At 41.5% G+C, this 20,549-nt stretch overlaps 1 protein-coding gene across 18 annotated transcripts in view; it reads right to left on the bottom strand.

The window, feature by feature from the left end:
* GATAD2A (GATA zinc finger domain containing 2A) overlaps positions 1-20,549 on the bottom strand; it is a 121,166-nt gene that overhangs the window by 71,055 nt on the left and 29,562 nt on the right. For 8 of the 18 annotated variants that reach the window (XM_014578181.4, XM_014578183.4, XM_014578189.4 and 5 more), the window contains exon 1: positions 20,251-20,549. The exons of 5 other annotated variants lie outside the window; for them this stretch is intronic. In XM_014578181.4, coding sequence (XP_014433667.3) covers positions 20,251-20,406 — 156 coding nt within the window. In that variant the 5' untranslated portion in view covers positions 20,407-20,549. Of the gene's footprint in view, positions 1-19,592; positions 20,215-20,250 lie in introns of those variants that run through there. 5 more of the 18 variants (XM_089774991.1, XM_089774986.1, XM_089774992.1 and 2 more) reach the window with 2 other exon arrangements.

The raw sequence follows: 20,549 nt of genomic DNA, 5'->3' as shown, positions 1-20,549 counted from the left end.
TTTGGACCAATCCTCCAATGTGTCTAGGTCACTCTGGACCCTATCCCTGCCCTCCAACGCATCTAACTCTCCCCCAGCTTAGTGTCAGCTGCAAATTTGCTGAGGGTGCAATCCATCCCCTCATCCAGGTAATTAATGAAGAAGTTGAACAAAACCATCCCTAGAACTGATCCTTGGGGCGCTCTGCTTGAAACTGACTACCAGCCAGACATCAAGCTGTTGATTATTATCCGTTGGGCCTGACAATCTAGCCAGCCTTCTATCCACCTTACAGTCCATTTATCCAGTTCATACTTCCATAACTTGCTGGCAAGAATATTGTGGGAGATGGCATCAAAAGCTTTGCTAAAGTCAAGGTATATTACATCCACTGACTTCCCCATGTCCACAGAGCCAGTTACCTCATCAGAGAAGCTAATGACTTGCCCTTGGTGAATCCATAGTGACTATCCCTGATCACTTTCCCCTCTTCTAAGTGCTTCAACATGGATTCTTTGAGGATTCCCTCCATGATTATTCCAGGGACTGAGGTAAGGCTGACTGGTCTGTAGTTCTCTGGATTGTCCTCCTTCCCTTTTTTAAAGATGGGCACTACATTTGCCTTTTTCCAATCATCTGGGACCTCTCCTAATCTCAACAAGTTTTCAAAGATAACGGCCAAAGGCTCTGCAATGGCATTTGCCAACTCCCTCAGTACTCTCGGATGCATCAGATCCAGCCCCATGGATGTGTATGTCTAGCTTTTCTAAACAGTTCTTTCTCCATCAAGTGCTGTCTACCTCCTTGCCTAGTACAGCAGTCTGAGAACTGACCTTGTCTGTGAAGACAAAGGCAAAAAAAAAAAAAAGCACTGAGTACGTCAACGTCTCATATCATCTGTTTAGTGGTTACAGACAGCATAACACCCCTATCTGGATCCTCTGAGGACTGAGCCCAAGATGTCTGGATGTAAAAAGATATAGGACTACCACTTAAGCCAAAGAATCAAGTCTGCTAAAGGGAGAAGAGTTACAAACCTCTCTTCAGTTTAATAAAAAGGCAAGTCACACTATAGTAGCATGGACTATAGTTACAATTATTTGACATCCCTCTCTGAAAGAGAGCATGGAAAAATGGAGGTGGCTTTGGGCTGCTATATTAGAGACCCAGAGTTTATTCCTAGCTCTGCTGGAAGCAACTGCTGAATGATAGTTACCTCCCTTAATGTAACAATCGGGCCTTGCATGGGGCTATGACTGGCACAGAAATATTAACAGAAATCAATGCAAGTGAAGGGAATTAAAACTCATGGTCTCCTGGCATGCAAACCAGTGCTTTTTGCCCCCAAGTTACTGAATAATGTATCTCATGAGAGTCTGTCTTGCTTTGTATCCTCAAAATCCTGTTACAGGAGAAGTTTGAGCTGTTGCAAGAATTCCTGCATCAGGGCCACAGACATTCATTGCTCTTGATCTGAGAGAAATGGAGGCATAGATAGTGTTTTAGTGTGTGCTTTTTGAAAGGCATCTATTTTATGGCACGTGCCAAGAATCAAGTTCAGCCCTTCTTTCCCCCCAAATCCTACAACTCATGCTTCCTTCTTGCAATACCCTGGAGAATGAAAAACTCAGATTCTCTAGGACTCCCCAAAAGATACAGGATGAACCCTTGTGATAACACTAGTATAATCTGGAACCAAAACTATGATTTCTAGATCCTGACTGCTAAATTAAGATACTCCAAAATCATTAAGTGCTAATGTATCTTCTGATACCAAATACATTTCCCAGAATATTACTATTTTACTCATATGGATTAAACCTTATTAAAAATTGCCAAGTAGTCAAAAAAATACAAAAAACATTTAAGATGAAGATGTGGGAGAGGCAAAGTTTCAATTCCCCTCCCCCCCCCCCTCCTTTTAAGCCCTATTGACACTAACTGGGATTTCTCACAAAATTCACTACTCAAAAGTCTTCTGAGTCTGGCTCCGCTTACAAAATGCCAGAAATGCCCAAGGCTTGCTGCATCAGTCAGCAATTTATGAAGCCAAAGCGTACAGAGCAACTGCAACAAAGAGGTCACAGATACTACATGGAAACTGCTACATTGGCTAACCCCAGACAGAGACCCAACTCAGCACAAAATGGAGTGCATTTCTTTGCAGGTTGATTCAGAAGATCAGGCAGGCTCAAAATACCCAGATCACGATCTGGTTGACTACTCATGAATAGAAACACCCCGATTGTCTTGGGTTGCATCTCTATGGACTCCAACAGAAACACGAGCATGCAGTCTGCTTTTCACTCCAGATGTAAGTTGTTTCATGAGATAGAGGAAGGAGGGGGCAGCCTGCCAGGCAATCCTGAAGAAAAAAAAAAAGCCCCAAACAATCTATAAGAAGCTGCTATTGCCATGTCATATACTGATATTTGACAAGACTCGGAATGTGACATCAAGTCATTTAGCACCCCTGTCAAGATAGCAAAGGGGGCATTTTAGGCTGAGGTAGTCTGATGACTACTGTCTTTGGACAGGTCAGTTTTGTTTGAACTAAATTTAAAACCAGTTCTCATAACAGAAATAAGTTAACTATAAAGCTGAATTCCTACCCAGAATATAGGAGGGACATTCTCTCTTCCCAGAAGGTACCCTAATACCTGATACGTTGTACCAAAACATTATATAGTGTACAAATAAATATAATAGCAAGTCTTACTCTTAGTGCTAGTTTAATAATTGCTATTTTAAAATAGATATGGTCAAATCAAAGTCATCTTCTCACATCTTTATTATTTAGCATATAAAAAGAGTAGCAAAGACTAATACCACCCTCTGTCAAAAAAGGAATAACTACTGAAGAAGAAGATGCGCCTTTAACTAGCAATCGGGTAATCACGTGTTTCTTGCCACTCTCCTGTAATTAGCTTCAGGAATGGCTTGATTTCTCCTGAAAATTGGGTTTCCACATCCCAAATCCACTACCAGTTACCTGAAATGTGGAAACAAAATCTGGAGTGTAAGACTTTACAGCAGAGATGAAGATGAAGAACACTTATTAGCAGAACAGGACAATGGAGGAATCCAAGTAAGGGCCTGAGACCCAAACTCATTTGCACAAAATTAAGTTGGCTGCATCCACCATCATTAATACAGGACACCATATTCTGAAGCTATCTGAATCAAGATTGCACACCACAGACGATTTGTGGTTTCCCCAGGCCAAGCTTCTATGTTATATTATTAGATCTTTGTAGAGCTAATGAGGGCTATGGGCCACATATGGCCCATGGGACTGCACTTCATCTTGTTGACAGAGTTAGGAATTTTATCTTTTGATGGAGTCTCAATGATGGTGATAAAACTGATCAGCATCCTTTCACATATAGGAGAGCACACAAAGAGATTTACACACTGAGCATAACAGAACTATATGCTGTGGTAACTTTCCTTTACCCATTAGAAAGGAGGTATACTAAATATATTATTGGGAAAAGAATAAACACACACCATAGCAATCCAGTGACCTAATCACATTTGATTGCTTACCAGTAGCTTGTGGCAGTCTAGAGCCATCATGAAACAGAATTTGAGATTTAGCCAATTGAAGAAATCGGATCAAGAGTGACATTAAAGCCCTATTTACACTAGACAATTGATCATTATGTAAAAAGAGTTCTTTAGCTGCTAGGTTTCATCTATAGTTTCTATACTGGCTGTGTAGAATCTATTAATTCTCTTACATCTGGTGGAGGCTTCCCTTGCCTGCACCGCACTTACCTTCAAGGGAAGAGAGAAAATATTTTATGCCAGTTGAAATAGAGGATTCCAAAGTTACAGATGTTCAGCAGTTCAAGCCAGCAATGCTGTTTTGACACCCATACAGAATTATATAACACACATACTCATCCATCAGACCAATGTAATCTTCTCATTACTAAAGATCAATGCAGAATGTACTCCAACTTTCTATCACCTTATGTCTATAAAACATTTTAATTCCATAGGACCCCAAACCATTAAATATATAAAACTTCATAGCAGGAGTGGGCAAGATCTGGCCCAGGAGTTGGATCCAGCCCACCAAGCCTTTCAATCTGGCCTGTAGCAGGCAGGGAGCAGCCCCAGAGCTCAGAGTGGCTGGCTGCTCCATCTATCTCTCTGCACCAGGGGGAATGGGGAAGCATCACAGGCTGCAAACCCCCTCCTTCACCCAAACCATCTCCTGCACCCCAATCTCCGAGCGCACTTCTGCACCCAAACTGTCCTAGTCCCCATGCTCCTTCAAAGAAAAGTGTGGTCCTTGACCATTTGCTAAAATTTTGGAATGGCCCCCACATCAAAAATTATTGCCCACCTTTGTTTTATAGTAAGCAGTTTTCCCAAAAGCAAAAATTCAACAATTTCTGGGGTGGAATACAGCAACTAGATGGGACATTATTACAAAGCACAAACGTTCTGGGGAAGAGGTACTTTTGAACAAGCGAGGACAAATCTATAAAGAGTCCGAGGAGATCATTACTGTACATACAAGACAGAATCTTGGGGGTTTAAAGGTCTTTAGTCTACTTACTTATATGGTCACAACTATCATAGTATCTCCACACCTAATATCAGAGGTGCCTCTTCCAAAGCTTCTTGAGCAGCCATTCATGAAGGTTAATTCAATTTACTGACAAGCACACCTACTTCAACTGCCAGGATTCAAATGTGGTTGTAGGAGGTGAAGGGGCTTCATGAACCTTGATGTTTGGCCCACTTACTAAGTCACCATCTCCCTAATCCTAACCAAAATTGTAATAGAACCATGTATGGAGAATTTTTATTTATTAAGACACTATAGAGTTAGAGGGAACTGTCAAATGCCTTATGCATACACTAATGGAAAAAATATTTTGAAAAAAAAACCTATGTAAACAAAAACAAAAATAATTAAAAACCCACTATGCCTCTTTCCTCTGCTCCTACAACAGTGAAATATATGACCACAAAGTCAATAGGGTCAGAAAGTATTGCCCTTTGCTCAGAGAGGTAACATGCAAGAACTGTGACCTCTTTCAGCTTTTCAAAATCTTGCAGAAGCTTTTCCACCTGAGCGCTGCTTTAAGAACCAGAGTACAGACCAGAGCATACCATATACTTTCTCTGCCATCCCAAATATCTGACTTGTGAAGCTGAAAAATACTCTACTAAAAGCCTTCCAAAAATCATAAAACCATTTCCAAGTCAGAGAATCATTCTGAATGGAGATTTTCAAGATGTTATGGAGAGTCAAAAGGGGGAACACTTCTTGCTGATTGTCTATTCCAATGAAGTAAAGTAAAAGGTTTATAGCACTCCTCTCACTGTGGCTAATCTATCCAAGAGTATCCTAGATACAGTGGCCTGTTCAGTCTCAGTAGTTCCAAGTTATTTGGTCCTGAAGTTCATCCTAACCTGTAAATGAGAGCAATTTTAATTTATATCATGCATAGTTACAGATACTAACATTTTAATGGAACAGCAGTTGCCAATGGATGTTGACAGATGATTAAAGGTTCCAAAGTGAACAGCTAATAATTACACCAATTGTGTTTTTCAAATACTGGAAACAAAAACAAAACATGTCATCCACTTGTTGATGCCCTTCCTTTCCCAAAGGGGGTGTCTACACTGCACCATAACTTGAAATAAGATAAGAAATCTTAGCGACGCAAATTGCGTATTTTATTTCAATGCTATTTCAAAACAGCTTATTTCATCATTTGGCGCTGTCTACACAGTGCCGAATTACAAAATAAAAAAAAATTTGTAAGTGAAATGGAGAAAGGCTTCCTTCCCATCCACTCATACAATCAAATTTAAGGCCATGGTCTTAGTAACTTTATCTTGTTTGAAACCTAATGAATACCAAAAAAAAAAAAAAAAAAGGGTCAGAAGTCGCCAAAGACTTGATGTTGTTGTGGCATATTCACCTCATTGGACATTAGCTAAACACACACAAGTGAAATAGAAAATTCATGTCAAATATAATCCTATGTCGAGTGCCAACCTCATACTGCACCATCCACCTTAGCCAGATATAGAATCGTTCACTCACTATCTGATGAAAAAGATAGATAAGAATTGCAAGACTATTTTATCTTATAAATATTTCTGAAAGTTTGTTTGTCCCCCCCCAAAAAAATCTCCAAAACAGTAAGAGTTAGAAACACCAAATTTTGCACGGATACTACTGATTTCCTAACTTCAATAACTGGATTGGTTCTCTCTCAAAATCAGTTCCCCCAGAGTCCCAGCTGGGCACCCAGAAACCCAAATGGGCCACTAATTAGCTTTTAGTACACCTGATTGTAGGCATTTGCTGGACTCTTCTGTTAAGTGTCACAAACTGCAACTACGAGATCCTTTCCCTATGATAACAGAAAAAGTACTAGCTAAGTAATATACAATAGAAAAGTATTTCCAATAAAATATGCTACGTTAACATCATTGACGTAGTTCATTCATCACACCTTTTACTATATTTTTCCCGATGCCGGGTATTTCTGCTAGTACTGAAAATAATAGTTGGTTCTCAGGTGTACGTTTATACTTTTATATAAATGTATGTGGTTCACAGTTCAGTCCAACACAGGATTTGCTGAGAACCTATTAAAACCTGAAAGCTTTTGGTTTACTTCCTCTTCTAATTCTTGGAAGTGTCTTAAAGCTAGTCAGCCATGTGACTTTCTGTAATAGCCTATAGTTTTAGCTATGTTAGTTTGCAACATGAGTGTCTAGTGATGAAATTACTCCTTTTTATATCAAGGATGGATGAATAATAATTGGCAAAAGACTAAAGGATTCAGATCATATTCTAGTCTCCATGAAGACTACATAAGTCCTCAGTATTGTTGATGTAAACCAGACTGGGAAACTGACCTTCTAATGATGAAGCGGCACACAAAAGAGGCTCAACCACTAGTGCAGATGGGACAGCACTACTTTAAAAAAAATGGGTAAGCCATTTTCAATATTGGTTCAGGGAGACTGGGTGCCAATGGCCACTGTCAGTAATAGATCAGTTGTCTAGTGCATATGTAACTAGGGTATTCATGAAAACGTTGGCAGCTCGCAGCTCACATGCGGAGACTAAAGTCAGCAAGAAGAGTAAATTAAAATAACTAGACACCACCCAATTATATTTTGCTCTCAAAGCCACAGATTTATTACTGAAACCTAACTCCTGCAAGCTTTGAGAGATTACTGAGGAATTAATACTTATCCCTGTCTTTTGGGTCCTTCTCCATATCAATAATGCTGGTGACATCATAAGCAGTCCCCATCTCCACCCACAGGTAAGCTTAACAATGTAACCAATTACTTAAGCAAAAAAGAATCTAACAACTAGCCTCACTAAATAGAGGGTTCACTCGAAGTAGGGAGGGAGGGAAAAGTTACTCTGCACTCACTATAACAGACCTCTAACTAAAGGCAATATTTATATGCACCAAATGCATTTCCTCATATAGCCCTTCCAAACAAGAATATTTTAAATATTAAAATAATCATCACAGTTGTCATTTTAGAGAGTGTGTCCACACTATTTCGGAGGGAAGTAGTACTACAAAGTTACTCAATATTACTGGGGAATAAAAGATACATGTATTTTCTTCTTGAGAAAATTAGTTTAGAATATATATATTTCTAGACTTCCTTCCATCATTCTCTAGATTATTTCTGTAGTTAAATGGGGCTGGACAGTTTTCACTCTGATAGAAAAAAAAGAAGAAGCGAATAGTACCATACGGCCTTATTTATTAATGGATACTTTTAAAAATAAAAGGCAATAAGGCAATCCTCTTAAGAGTTAATGTTTATTGTTCCTGTCTAAAATTAAGACAAAAATAATTTGCGTTGTAAAAATCCACTTCATGACAGGGCTTAACCCTATCATGAACAACAAAGCAGCTCAGTTTGTAGACCCTCATTCAACTGTCAATTCCTCAAAACACCTTGTCTGAACTGGAGGAGTTGAGATGGAATGACAGAGCAATCCCTTCATAGATGCCTCTGCTTCACGGTTAGGCTTCAGAGAGCACTCTCCCAGCCACAAGCATTGTATAATGATGCTGTATCTCCACAGGCTTATCTACAAGCACTAACTAGAACGGAGATCAGGTGCCAGTTTAAAATGAATGTTATTTTGGTTCAAGTTTCTATGTAGACAAGCCCTAAATCAGGACGATCCTCAGAGCATCAACAAGGACACAAGATCCCTGGCATCTAGAGACTACTGTTTTTCATTCTGGAAGAGATAATGGACCCCTCCGGAGACCATCAGCAGCATGCAATCCATTAGTTGCCTCCAATTCCACTCAGTTACTACAAAACCATCCTCTTCCAAGCATGGAAAAGTGAAGATTTTCATGAGGGTTTTAGCTACAGATCAGTATCAGCTGGAAGGATACATACACTCCTCAAAAGAAAAAAGATTTAAAGGATAACACAGCACAGCAACCTTCTCTGGTTTTGAGTAGCATTCATGGACAAAGTCTCACTTGGGCCCATGGAAAGAAAAGTGACAAAGGAGAGAGAGGTCATAACATACAACCCGTCTTCCCTATAAAAATAAAAAACTGAGAAGTTTAAATATTTTTCTTACTTTTTTTTTTTAAAAGATTGCAGAACAGATTGAGAAGTATTCACTAGGAGTTGTGCATCAGTCATGCCTAAGCATCTAAGAACAAATGTTAGCCTATATTTTAATGCAACAGAATATATTAGAGCAACCACTAGACAGATTTTTGAAACATATAATGTATGTCTTAGCTTCTTCAGTACTTAAAGCAGTCTCATGTGTTTTATGTTGGCAGCACCTGACCAGGCTTCAAGAGACCTTGAAGAGTATCATGGAATGCCACCTGTCAGGACAACCATCACAAGCACATCAGCAACAAACCTAAGATACTAAGTCCCAGAGGGGTAGCCATGTTAGTCTATAACTTAACTAAGAAAAAAAAGCCACAACAAGTAGATCCATGGCACCTTGGAGACTGACAAAAGTACATGTATAGTATCATGAGCTTTCATGGGCAAAACCCACTTCCTCACATGAGATCATCTCATCTGAAGAAGTGGGTTTTGCCCATGAAAGCTCGTGATACTACATATATATTTTTGTTAGTATATTAAGAACAACTAGTCTTTAAGGTGTCACAGGACTAAGTTAGGAAAGACAAACCAGAGGGAGTGGCTGATGAGCAACCCTGCATTAGGGAACTGGCACAGTACCCTAGAATAAATCCACCCGAGTGTCCGGAAGTTATGTCACTGCAGGTCACGGTTCCCCACTGCTTCTGTGGGCCTCCCTGGCAAAGATATTTGATTTAGAAAATAGACCAAAGTTTAGAAATAAGGCCGGATGGACAATGAATCCATTGAAATAGCTGTAACCATTTTGCTAGAAATATTAATGTTTATAGTGCCAAGAATATGCCACCTGTATATGGAATTTTTCAGTGATGAAAAATGTTATTTCTGTTGTCTTTAAATGAGAGAACAGTGAAAACTTTCCAACAAATTAGCAAGATGTCTCACTAAGTAATGAAACAGACTTCTGGACAGATTATGTCCCTTGTAGTAACAGCAACAGGAAAACATAGTGGATGCTACAGATTCATAGATTTTTTTGAGGACAAGAGAGACTATTAGATCATTTAGTCTGATTTATACAAGTCACAGAATTTCAGTTCTCTCAGTACTGATCACCAAAACTTATGTATGATTAAAGCATATATTCTAGAAAGGGATCCAGTCTTGATTTGAATAAGTAAGATACAGTGCATGGACCACTCTGAGGAAAATTAACAATTGGAACAAACTACCAATGCTACAAATATGCACCTTACTTCTAATCTGAGTTTGCCTGGCTTTAACTTCCACTAGTTTTTGTAGTGCTTTTCTCCTCTAGGCCCTCCCAAGAATTTGTATTTCCTAAAACTAAATTAATGCATTATGAGGTAAATTCATTAAATCCATAAACAGGAAACAAACTATATTAGTAATGATTACATGAAAAATAATGATCTAGTGGATCAAATGCATGCATGCACACATACTGGCAGGATAAGATTACCTAACCACTTTTATGGAAATCAGTTTAGAAAAAAAAGAAATAAGTGTAGTACTACATGGAATTTTCATTCCAAACAGTACTTTGTGCTTATATACTGTCATTTATAACACCTAATGTAGGTATCATATCCCCATTTTACAGACAAATTAGCTAAGACATGGAGAGATTTTAATGGCTTGCCCAACGTTGTATAGAAAGTCAATGGCAAAGAGAACCCAAATTTACAAATAACCAATCCTGTGCTCAGCTAATCCATAAACCAGACAGTGTCAAGGCTAGACCTACCATGAGGCGAACTGAGGCGGCCGTCTCAGGTGCCAGACTGTGTGGGGAGCGCCACTAGGACCCAGAGTGTAGAAAATTGTCTGCTGCTGGTGCATATGTATTCTCTCTGCTCTAGATGCAGAGATGGTAGAGTGCTGTGCTAGAGGAAGGAGGGCACAAAAGACCTTTCAAAGTTTTGGACCAAGCGAGGGGACATGGGGGCGTCATTTGAGCTCCCGGCCTCAGGTGCCAAAATGTTGTGGGCCGGCCCTGGACAGTGTTCATGATTATCCTTAGCTTCTGACACAATAAAGTACAGTCCTACAGGGTAAGGGGGAAAATGAAGACAACCTGAATATAGGGATTGGTTAACACTCTTCATTAGAGAAAAGTCCTGAACCTGGAAGAGGGTACGTGTGGTGGTGGTGGGGTTAATTCCTTCATTGTTTTCAGCACAGACATAAAACGTTTGTTAGACCAAAAGCCCTAGCACCAAAGAAGGCCGTTTTCTTGATCCCGTTTTGGAGGCTAATTTCTTGACTAAACTCAAAGTCACCATTTCCTTTTTGTTGCTTGAGATGACAGGAAAAAAAGTTTGGTAGAGTGCCAAAGTAACTGAACGTTAACATCCTAATTAAGACTAGGCCCACATGGTCACTAAAGCAGGGGCAGCAGCAAACAAATGTAACATTGGGAACCAGGTAAGCAGACAGCTTCTCTTCAGCTTGAGAGGAGTAGAGAAAGCCAGCCAGCTCTACCTCACTTGAGACACCTGGAGCCTGATATGCAGAAGCACAGAGATCTAACAACTGCAACTGAAGTCAATGGAAGCTATGACTACCAGAGGTGGTACACAAGTAGGGATGTTAACCATGTAAATGCTAGATGCTAACAGGTAAGCCTGGGTTCATCAGTTAATCCTACTGGTTATGCATACGACCACCCTTCCTGCCTCCGAGGCAGCAGCATAGGGAGGCAGGCAGGCAGGCAGGCGCTGGTACACGTGGGAAGCTGACTTAAATGCTGGCTCCCTGTGAACACCGTCTCCCACCTGCCACCCCCCCCCGCATGTAAACATGTAATGGCTAAAAAAAAAAAAAAATTCAGCCGTTACATGTTTTCACAAACAACATTTGACATCTCCAACTGTAAGGTAGCGTTGTCTGGAGGAACAAGCTCAGGGTTAGGCTTCATGAGCTCATAAATTCTAATCCTGGCCATGTCTGTCTGAGGCCACTTGCTGAATCAGTATCTGTCTCAGTTTGCTTATCAGAAAATTGGGGATAATACTCTTAACTCACACAGTTGATACTAATGCTTGTGAGCCATTCAGATATTGTTGGGATAAGTACCCTAGAAAAAGGACCATGAAAAAAAATGAATTACATATTCATTGCAGGCTTTGGATGGCATGCAATAAGGCAGGGACTGCCAATTGAATGATGAGGATAAAAATACTCAACAGCTGCCTCATATCCTGAGCACTGTTCACCCAATGGCCTGAATGAGGCACAGGTCCTGTGGAAAAAAACTGGCATGTGAACTTGTAATTAAAGTTACATTAAATGATATTACAACACATTTGCATAAGGAAGGTTGTCCATACAACCTAAAATCTGTCATTCCCCAGCTTTCTAGTCCTTGACTTTGAAGCTAAGTAACATTTTAACACAGGATTTTACTATATTACATAGTTAGTGCAGCATGGTGAGCGAACCCAACTTGTGTTTCAATGAGAATACATGCAAACAGCAGTGTGTTGTGGTGTGCCAATAGTTAGGTTCTTCTCAGTACTTGCTTAGCCCTCTGGAGTACTCCTGTTTAATTTAAGGAAGTTATAGATGCATATCAGAAGAATGTAAAGTCTCAAATATTAATACTCTACCAAGGCAAAGTTAACTGTGCTTTTGTCTCAGGATAGTTTCAGGATCTTGTCTCCAACCAGGGCATGCACTCATTTGCAGTGTTGGTAAAGAAGAGCAACGTTACTCGAGAAGGGTGGAATGCGTTAGACTCCAGTTTCAAATCTTATTTAAAAGGCAGACTGTATTTCCAATAATATCCACATATAGGTTAAAAAGACTAGGGTGCTGCTGATTTGAAGGGGATGAGGGAAACATTTCTATACTCCGCTTTCTAATAACTAACACAATGGGGGGAGCTACTATATTATGCCTTCCATGTCAGTCTTGCAACATGGATACCTCAAACATGAAAGGCATTATAAAAAAAAAAGTGCACACTTGGGGTTCCCCAACCCCAACTCTAGAAGCTAATCTTCTCTTTCCATAAAAGTAGAGGCCACACTGCTAATTATGACTTTGTTGAGCACAAGGAAAATGTTTGGGCTTCTTTAATTAGTCACATCACTATTGTACACCAACAATTCACAAACATCAATATGCTTCTCACCACTTTTTTTTTTTAATAAAATGACCAACTTTCACCCCAATGAGGAGCCCATCCCCCATAACTCCTGCCAAAGTCAAACAGCTTCACGATCATTTATTCAACCTTTATTACCTATGAAAAGCACACTGAGATCCTTGTTCGAAAGATGCTGTACACAACATTTTCTTTCTTGCTTTTTTACGGGGTGTATATAAAGTATTTGTTATGCTAATTATACGGGGTTTACATAAAGTCTGCACAAAAAGGTGTTTCTACGGAAAAGGTTTCCATGCATGAGTATCCACTATATGCCATATAAACTACTCTAGAGAATTCGCAACCCTCCACACAAAAATTGTAAAACCCTAGCTATATCATCTTGTGCAATGTTAGATATTTCAGCATATTGTTTCTGACAGGTGGCTATGTAACAAACATTAAAAAGTAGCCAACATCTGGAACAGGATTTCTTTATTTTAAAAAAGTGTTATGCTTATTTTAATTTATAAATTAGACAAAATGTGCTTATGCCCAAGTAAAACATACACCCCCCCCCCCCCAAGTAAACAGATCCAGAATCCCTACAAATGTTTTGCACCACAAAACAAAATATAAACTACTGTAGTGTTCTACACTGGACCCACACACAGCTGGTCATGTTTTCCTGTGGCAAGTTAAACACAGAACTGACACTGAGCTACTCATGAAGTAAATTTTAACTAAGTTAGACTCAACCACCCTGTTGCCTCAGCCTGACTTCTAAATTTCTCAAGAGGGAGACGTGGAGGACTCTTTCAGTTGCTTAGCAACTGCCCTGGGGACCTCACACCAGGGAGACCATTTCAGAACGCATGGTGTGCCATAATTCAATCCACGACTTTAAGGTCCCAAATCCAGGCTCACCACATTTGTAATATTTTTAATTTTCACAAACAACAAGATGAACATACAATTTTCTGCTTCATTTTATTTTCTTCAAAAGTGCTTTTAGTATTGCTAAAAGGCACCATTAACAGAAGCATCAGTTCTTAAAAATATATCCACAAAAGAGGTATAGCACAATCAGTGCAGTGAAAGCCTTTATTATGCTCTGACCACTTACATGAATTCCAGCTTAGAGGGGTTAGCTGGGAGATAGTTTTATGGAGTTTAAGGCCAGAATGGACTATTAGGTCATCTAGGCTTACACCTCCTGTAAGTATCACAGCCCATTAAATTTCAGTCAGACACCCCTATAGCATTTCAGTCCTCAGGAGACTAAGCTATTGTGTGCAACAGGCAGAGAACAGAGAAGATCAAGGTGGAAGCCTAAAGTGGAAGTCCGTGAAATAGCAGGGAAATGATTTGGGGAGATTGGTGCAGAGAATCCTCAAACCATTGGGCACGGACATAGGGAGAAACAAAAGAAAAATACCAAAGGTCACTGCCAGTATAACCTGGGAGAAAATTCCTTCCCAACCCAAAAATCTGGGCATCATTATGATAGGATCACATGAGCAAAAGACAACATCCAGGTATTTAAGAAAGAGGAGTCTCTGTCCAATCTCAGAACACTAGTCCACTCCATCTCCTGTATTAGAAATTGGGCCCAGGTGAAAACTTCAAAGAAAGGCAAATAACCCCCAGAATACATCTGATTACATGTGAGCACCAAGGGGGGAGGGGGGAGAGAAGGGAAAAAGGACTGATGGGGCTAGAGGAAATCTTTCCTCACTCCTGTAGCTAACTAGCTCTGGAATAGGAATCATAGAATAATAGGACTGGAAGGGACCTCGAGAGGTCATCGAGTCCAGCCCCCCGCCCTCAAGGCAGGATCAAGCTCCGTCTACACCATCCCTGACAGATGTCTATCTAACCTGTTCTTAAATATCTCCAGAGAGGGAGATTCCACCACCTCCCTTGGCAATTTATTCCAATATTTGACCACCCTGACAGTTAGGAATTTTTTCCTAATGTCCAATCTAAACCTCCCCTGCTGCACTTTAAGCCCATTACTCCTTGCCCTGTCCTCAGAAACCAAGAGGAACAAATTTTCGCCTTCCTCCTTGTGACACCCTTTTAGATATTTGAAAACCGCTATCATGTCCCCCCTTAATCTTCTTTTTTCCAAACTAAACAAGCCCAGTTCATGAAGCCTGGCTTCATAGGTCATGTTCTCTAGACCTTTAATCATTCTTGTCGCTCTTCTCTGCACCCTTTCCAATTTCTCCACATCTTTCTTGAAATGTGGCGCCCAGAACTGGACACAGTACTCCAGCTGAGGCCTAACTAGTGCAGAATAGAGCGGCAGAATGACTTCACGAGTTTTGCTTACAACACACCTGTTGATACAACCTAGAATCATATTTGCTTTTTTTGCAACAGCATCACACTGTTGACTCATATTCAACTTGTGGTCCACTATGACCCCTAGATCCCTTTCCGCCATGCTCCTTCCTAGACAGTCGCTTCCCATCTTGTATGTATGGAACTGATTGTTCCTTCCTAAGTGGAGCACTTTGCATTTCTCTTTATTAAACCTCATCCTGTTTACCTCTGACCATTTCTCTAACTTGCTAAGGTCATTTTGAATTATGTCCCTATCCTCCAAAGAAGTCGCAACCCCACCCAGTTTGGTATCATCTGCAAACTTAATAAGAGTACTCTCTATCCCAATATCTACATCATTGATGAAGATATTGAATAGTACGGGTCCCAAAACAGACCCTTGAGGAACTCCACTTGTTATCCCTTTCCAGCAGGATTTAGAACCGTTAACAACAACTCTCTGACTACGGTTATCCAGCCAATTATGCACCCACCTTATCGTGGCCCTAAGTTATATTTGCCTAGTTTATCAATAAGAATATCATGCGAGACCGTATCAAATGCCTTACTAAAGTCTAGGTATAGACTGTAAGAGGTTAACCAGTTACACAGAAAACATTAGGCTTACCAGAATGTTTACCGGGTAACCAGTTGGAGCAGACCGGGCTGAGTCCAGCTGGCCACGTGGGGTGAAAGGCAGGGCCATGCCTATGTTGGGCTCCCACACCTGGCTATGTGGGACCAGCCTATGAAGTCATGCAGGACCCCAGCCCCAGTCATGCTGGACTGTCCCAAGTGGGCTGACAGGATTACAGCCCCAGCCACACCAGAGTGGCTCAGATGGGACCAGGCCACTTCAGGGCCAGCAAGCAAGACTGCTGCCCCAGCCATGCCAGAATGGCTCAGCAGGACCCCGTCCATGCTGGGGCAGACTGGCAATATTCTGGCCCACGACATGCTGGAGCAGCCTGGGTGGCCAGACGTGATCCCAGTTGTGTCAAGTGGGGCTCCTGACATGCTGGACAGTCAGGCAGGACCTACCAACAGTTAATTGGTATAATTTTATCCTTTTAACCAATTAACTATTTTAATGGTTATTTACATCCCTTTTGTGGAACACAACATTTTATCTTAATGTAGAGCTGCAAGCATTAGGAGCACGTTGCAATGTTCAATGGAAGCAATCCTGTCTCCCCTACCCATGAAGGAAAGGATAAATCTGAGTTCTCCAGTTCAAGGCCAGAAGGGACCACTACAAACCTTCAGCCTGAAGCCACACGAAAGTGAGATTTTACAATCTGAGCTTTTAAGACTCCAAATGAAAAGTAGCTCAACTTCCACATCCAACTCAATTCTTAGTCTATAATGATGAAATCAGCTAAGATGGCAGTTATTATGCACATAGACTAAGATCACTTCGCTGTGAGCTATCAACTTAGTTCATGTAGGACTCAGGGGCAGAGAATAACCATATTCAACTATTACCAGTGTTATCTGAATTTGAACCAACAATACCAAAATTAGATTAGTTGTAATCACTAGAGAACACCTGCAGATCACTAAAGGAAGGTGCAGAGCACCAAAAAAAAAAAAAAAAAAAAAAAATGCAATGAATTGTGATGTTTGGCAAATAATGCATCACCAGTACATGATGCTGTCATTACAGAACTATGCAACATTAGCCTCTTTTCTTCTTAAATGCTAGGAAGGAGAAGGATTTCCCTTCTCTTCCAACCCTACATGGCCTGATAGCTACCAGCCATAGTCTCATATGACTTGAATGTCGCAAATTGACTATCATACGCTAAGGCACCCAGTCTTCCCAGTTCTCAATACTTAACTCATATTCTAATTTACAGTCCAAAGGTCAAAATACAAGTAAGACTCCAGCCCTTTTGATTTTCTATTCTAGCTATGCCACTGACTTCTATGATCCTGGCCAAATCACTTAACCTCAGGGTTTCTCAGTTTGCAAGTGTTTGTGCAGTGCTTTGAGATTTTCACAGGAAAGATGGGATACAAGTAATAAATAGCAGTATCATACATAACCAGCACAGAGAATTCAATATTTAGTTATAAGTTCCGATATAAAATATCATGCAGGTATATTTGAGTCTTATGCTGGAGAGAAGATAGCAAGCATGGGCAATCTTTTCCACCACCAAGCTGACACACTGATGACACAATACAGTTAATGCTTATACTGCAACATGCAAGCAATGTTGGTGTAGCTGTGTTAGTCCCAGGATATTAGGTATTGTACGGCAACTTGGCTTGTCTGTATTTTCTCTGCCTTTCATGCCAGAAGGTGTCACTGTGGCATCACTTCCACAAAAGCCTACAGCAGGGACTCCCAAATTTATACCATGTACCATTTCTTTATAGAAAGATTGTCTCGTGGACTGCTCATTCATAGTGGCACAACACCCCTATGCCAACTAGCGCATTTGCTTACAGGGAAAAGCAACATTCTAGAAGTAGTTAGTGTTTTTTCCTCCATCTGCCTTTAATGTACTAACATGGGGATGGGAGTTCTCTCCTTTCCCATCTGTTATGTTCTTCTTTTACTCCCTCCCCTGCATGTGCTTCCCTGCCACCTGGTCCTCTTTTCCAACTGCATATGCTTACCAGTTTCCTGTCCCTCCTCTTTCCATGCACATGCTTCCCTGCCACTTGGAATCCTTTTCTCCTCCAGACACACAGAACTGCCCAGATGCTTCACTCTCTTCTGCTGATGGCTGGTAACTCCAATCTCATTGGGATCACTCTTGTCCCCAAGGGTAGCTCACTTTCTGTGGAGCATGGTCTCCAGTTGAGGCAGCAAAGGGCTGTCTCATTTCCAGATGCGTGTATAAAGTCCTCATGTTCTTTGCATTTAAGAGCCTAAACACCTGTAGAAGCAGCTGGAAACAGGAGCCAGCACCACGTGCACCATGGAAGAGTAAATGTGCACCATTAGTCCATGGACCAGTTTGGGAATCTCTGATTTGGAAATAGGAGTCTACCTCATGGAAGATAAAAATGGAAAGGTAGCTGGGAAGACACAAGGGAAAGTAAACCCTAAGTGACTCATTTAGACTTTCATATGAGTCTAAAGGCCAGATTTGGCATGCATATGTATCTAAGTCTTTTGACCTGATTAAAGGGGGGAAAAAACAACAACAAGGACAACACCCTGATAAACAGTACGGAGGGGCACACAATATGGACTAGCTCAGTGGTGTGGAAAAAGCGAATAAGGAAAAGTTATTTACTTATTCCCACAATATAAGAACTAGGGGTTACCAAATGACATTAATAGGCAGCAGGTTTAAAACAAACAAAAGGAAGTTTTTCTTCTCACAGCACACAGTCAACCTCTGGAACTCCTTGCCAGAGGATGTTGTGAAGGTTAAGACTTTCACAGGGTTCAAAAAAGAGCTAGATAGATTCATGGAGGTTAGGTCCATCAATGGCTATTAGCCAGAATGGGTAGGAATGGGGTCCCTAGCCACTGTTTGCATGGAGGTGAGTGACAGGGGAGGGATCATGTGAGGATTCCCTGTTGTGTTCCCTCCCTCTGGGGCAGCTGGCACTGGCCACTGTTGGCAGCCAGGACACTGGACTGGATGGACCATTGGTCTGACCCAGTATGGCCGTTCTTATGTTCAGTGGTTCTGGGTAAGTGACTCAGTCTTTATGCCTCAGTTTCTCCATATATAAGACAGGAATACCACCACCTCAGGATAACTTAATGTTTGACTTTGAAGACATAACATATTAAGTACGACTACAACATAATCCTCTTCCAAATCCACCCAGCCCAGCAAACCTTTCCATAAAGTGTAAAAATTTAAGCAAGTGTAGATAAGGAGGGTTCAGGGAAATATCCCCTTTACATTTACTATAGGGATCCTCCCCACGATCACTTATGTGCTGCATAATGAAGTGACCAGCACAGACACCTAGGCAAGAAGCCCATTTAATTTTTTTAAAGCAGCAGCTATAGTCCTTGCTGATCCATTATAGGTAGAAAAATCAATGGAGATTGCCTTGATCAGCAAATTAAACTGAAAAACCCACCCTCGGGGGGAGGGTTTAAAACCAGAAAGCTGGGGAGGGCAGAGAAGAGAATCTTTGGCACGAGTGTCCAAGCTGCAAGCAAAAAGCCTTGCCACCGTTTTGCCGGCTACACCTTTAGCAGCAGGAAGGACTGTCGAGTGAAACAAGGCAAAGGGAGGGGGGGGGGAAAAGAGGGGGGACTCTTATTCTGACATGAGATTCAGTCTGGCTGCCAGCCGGGTTAAGTGCCACGACTGGGGCTCAACCAAGACACACAAATATGTCCACTTGCCCCCCCACAACACACCTTCTCCACCCTGAAGACCACTCCCCACGCCGAAGGAGCTTATGCTAGACTACTCTCACGGCGGGGGTAGGGGGGCGGCAAAGAGGCTACCTCTTTACTAATTCCCCCCCCCAAGAAACCTCAAACTGAAACGCACCCCACTTCTCTAGCCACGCCTCTCCCACCCTCCGAGCACGCCACCCCCACACAAAAAATGTTACCCACCCTCCAACAGCAGAGGCAGATCTGAGTCGAACCATTTTAAAATCGCGCCGTTCGGTTTTCCCCTGCATCCAACTCCACTACAGGCTCTTTGCAAGCCGGGAGGGAGAGTGTGTGAGCGTGTGATGGTGGAAGAGGAGGAGGAGGAAGAGGAAGAGGAAGGAGGCAGGGTTGAAAGCCTGTAATAACTTTCCGAAACAAATGCTTTAAAGCCTTTATACAAAAAAAAGCCACCCCAAACTATGATCTGCACCCAAGCCAACCATATTTTATGATTCTGTGCCTGCCGGGAATTTCGGAGCGAATCATACAGCAGAAACTTTTCAGGCACCCTTGAATTGCAACTCTCTAGTTTCTCTCCCATGGCCCCCATAACAAGCAAAGGTACACATTTTCTACTTTGGGAAGAAAATAATTGTTTTTTAAAAAAATCCCCAAGACAGAGAATACAGTTAAATTCCAGCAGCCGGACAAGAAGACTTTGCACTTTTCTCGGGTTAAGGAGGGCTGGCTTTAGCCCCTTTACATCTGGGGAACGCTCGCTCCAGTTCCCTAAAAGTAAAAGGAGGGACATCCGTACCCATTCCCTTTTGCAAATAACTTATACTGCCCCTTTCCCCCCAAAATAATCCCCATAAGAACTTTGAATCGGTGAACTTACAGTCGGAAACACTACCCCGTAGCTCCGCGCAGATCCACACGATATAGCTCCTTTCCTGGGGTTAATAACTAACACCCCCAGCTTTTTGTACAGCCGGGGATCCCTCTCTAATCCTCTCGGCTGCTCCCCTTGCCAAATAATGCGCTTCTTACACATGGAGTCGCGGCGTCACTCCTCAGAGCATGCGCACCAAGGCCTGCTCACTTTAGCCCATTACTAGCTACCCCCCAAACACAAGGGAGCTCTTAATTAGCTCCAGCCTTGCAGCTGGAGGCTCTCGCTGGGTGCTGGGGCATATG

This window comes from Pelodiscus sinensis, chromosome 32, assembly GCF_052426305.1.
Source record: "Pelodiscus sinensis isolate ZL-2025 chromosome 32, ASM5242630v1, whole genome shotgun sequence".
NCBI classification, from domain to species: Eukaryota; Metazoa; Chordata; order Testudines; family Trionychidae; genus Pelodiscus; species Pelodiscus sinensis.
Note: the sequence above shows the minus strand (reverse complement) of the source record. Positions and strands in the feature narration are given on the sequence as shown.